General features: G+C 39.4%; 1 protein-coding gene across 1 annotated transcript; it reads right to left on the bottom strand.

Annotated features, from left to right (window-relative positions):
- Positions 1-795: 795 nt before the first annotated feature.
- Positions 796-2,077, bottom strand: LOC104809179 (protein HOTHEAD-like). The gene is made up of 3 exons (XM_010535067.2): positions 1,763-2,077; positions 1,098-1,651; positions 796-989 (listed from the first exon to the last, which is right to left on the bottom strand). The coding sequence occupies exons 1-3, from the start codon at positions 2,024-2,026 to the stop codon at positions 917-919; spliced, it is 891 nt and encodes a 296-aa protein (XP_010533369.1). The 5' UTR covers positions 2,027-2,077; the 3' UTR covers positions 796-916.
- Positions 2,078-2,083: the final 6 nt, after the last annotated feature.

Raw genomic sequence — 2,083 nt, 5'->3', positions numbered from 1 at the left:
ATCCGATCCGTATCCGACAAATATTTTGAAACTAATATCCGTATCCGATCCGTGAACTCCGAATATCCGAATTTTCGGTTCGGATATGAATCGAATAACGGATCGGATCAGTTTTTTCGGATATTATGTCCACCCCTATCATATATTATTCGGATCAATTCGATTCGGTATTGGTATCCGTTTGAGACGGTACGATTCTAATAAATAAATACCAAATAAGAATCAAATAGAGACGGTTCGCGATGGTTCGGAACAGTTTGAAATAGTTCAAAATGGTTTAGGATGTTTAAAACGGTTTATAACATAGTTATATCTCATATAAACATAAAAAAAATCTAATATAATAATTTTGGACACCAAAATAAATATTGTTACTAAGTATTTATTAATAACAAAATAAACATCATTAGGTAATATATAACATTAAACAAACTAAATATTATTATTAATTATTTATATTTAATATTTTAATTAAAAAATAAAAATACTAAAATACCGTTCGGTATTTCCTAAACCGTTCGATATTGTAAATCTTGTACCGTTCAGCTTTCTTATAAAATACCGAACCGAACTCTAGTGAATCGGGTTCGGTACAGTTTGGGACTTTAGTCCTGAATCGAAGCCTCCCTAGTTTCTAGCTCTCTAGGCTTGTTTGTATGGCCCGATGGACCAACCAAATATGCTTAGGGATTAGTCTCTGAATATACTCGAATTTGCGACATTAGATAATATAAATGAAAAAAAGGGGAGCAAGAACTTTAAAATAGCAGCATATATATATATATATATGCAAGTTACATTACATATTCTTTCCCTTTCTGATAAAATTCGATCTTTTCCACCGTTATCATACATCAATATGAACCGCTATGCAGTTCCAATCATCGAACCGAAAAGGATTTTATATATATATATATCATTCTTGCTTCTTATGGCTCTTCCTCTTGGCGTAAGCCGCCTTCTCTCGGAGAATCATCTGTCCCATGTACCTGCACAAGAACTCGAATTAACCCCTTTATAATTCTTGGATATATTTCAACATAATATCGGGAAAATATTTTTTTTTCATTCATAAACGTTGTTTCTCCTCGGGTTACCTTCCGAGCATCATGACTGTGGCTTGAGGATTAGTCCCCGGAGACTTGAGAAACGTGGATCCATCGATGACCCGTAAAGCATCAACACCGAAAACCCTGTAATTCTTGTCGACAACTCTCCCAACCTGGCAGCCTCCATGGTAATGCCAAATCGTCATCACGGTATCGGTACAAAACTGTTCGAGATTGAACGTAGCAGTCATATGCCTCGGCCTCAGATTGGTCGGGACACTCAACATCAGATTCAACAGCCTAGGAACAGACATGTCCAGATACCGAAACTTGGAGAATGCCTTTGTATTGATCACTTTGATGATCGTGCTAAGCCCTTGAACACACTTCCTCAGATCCTCCGGTTCTTGGAAGTAGTTGAATCTGACGGAAGGGTTGTCGTAAGGGTTCGTGTTCCGAAGCTCCAAATGCCCTCTTGACATTGGTCCCGACACTTTCTGCAAGATCACACCTGCCCTTGTTGTCGCGTTCAATAGAGGATCCATGGATCGGAGCATGTCTTCTATGGACTGTGTTGAAAATGTTGTTGGACTAAGATTGGTCTGCAAAATGTGTTAAATGTCATATATATATATACGATTTATGCGTTTTCATATGATTTCTTGTGACTTAATACCTCGTCTTTTAGGGTTTCCAAGAGTTATAAACACTACCTCGTTGAGAAAATTCAGGACTCCTTCAAAGAATTTCCGAGTCCAGCCATAGGAGAAGCTCAAGCCACTTGCTGCTTCAATGTAACTATCAAACTTTGTAATACCGACAACCTGTATGAGCGACACTTCAACTGGAGAAGGAGATGGTACGAAGAGTGCGTTCATGGGGTTATCTCCCATTCCCTTCCCCACCATCGGCTGGTCGACCAATGGTTTAATGCCATGTTTCATGAGGTGTACGCGGGGGCCCACCCCGCTGAGCATGAGCAGCTGTGGGCTCCCGATGGCCCCTGCCGAGAGGATGATGTCGTTGAGGGAGTG

The sequence above is a fragment of the Tarenaya hassleriana genome, unplaced genomic scaffold, assembly GCF_000463585.1.
Source record: "Tarenaya hassleriana unplaced genomic scaffold, ASM46358v1 Cleome1574, whole genome shotgun sequence".
Taxonomy (NCBI): Eukaryota; Viridiplantae; Streptophyta; class Magnoliopsida; order Brassicales; family Cleomaceae; genus Tarenaya; species Tarenaya hassleriana.
This window is presented reverse-complemented; position numbering and strand designations above follow the sequence as displayed.

Coding starts and splice junctions, on each gene's coding strand:
- LOC104809179 (XM_010535067.2), bottom strand. CDS start 2,026: ATGCTCAGCGGGGTGGGCCCCCGCGTACACCTCATGAAACATGGCATT. Junction 1,652..1,762: donor TCCTGAATTTTCTCAACGAG/GTAGTGTTTATA, acceptor CACATTTTGCAG/ACCAATCTTAGTCCAACAAC. Junction 990..1,097: donor ACAGTCATGATGCTCGGAAG/GTAACCCGAGGA, acceptor GTTCTTGTGCAG/GTACATGGGACAGATGATTC.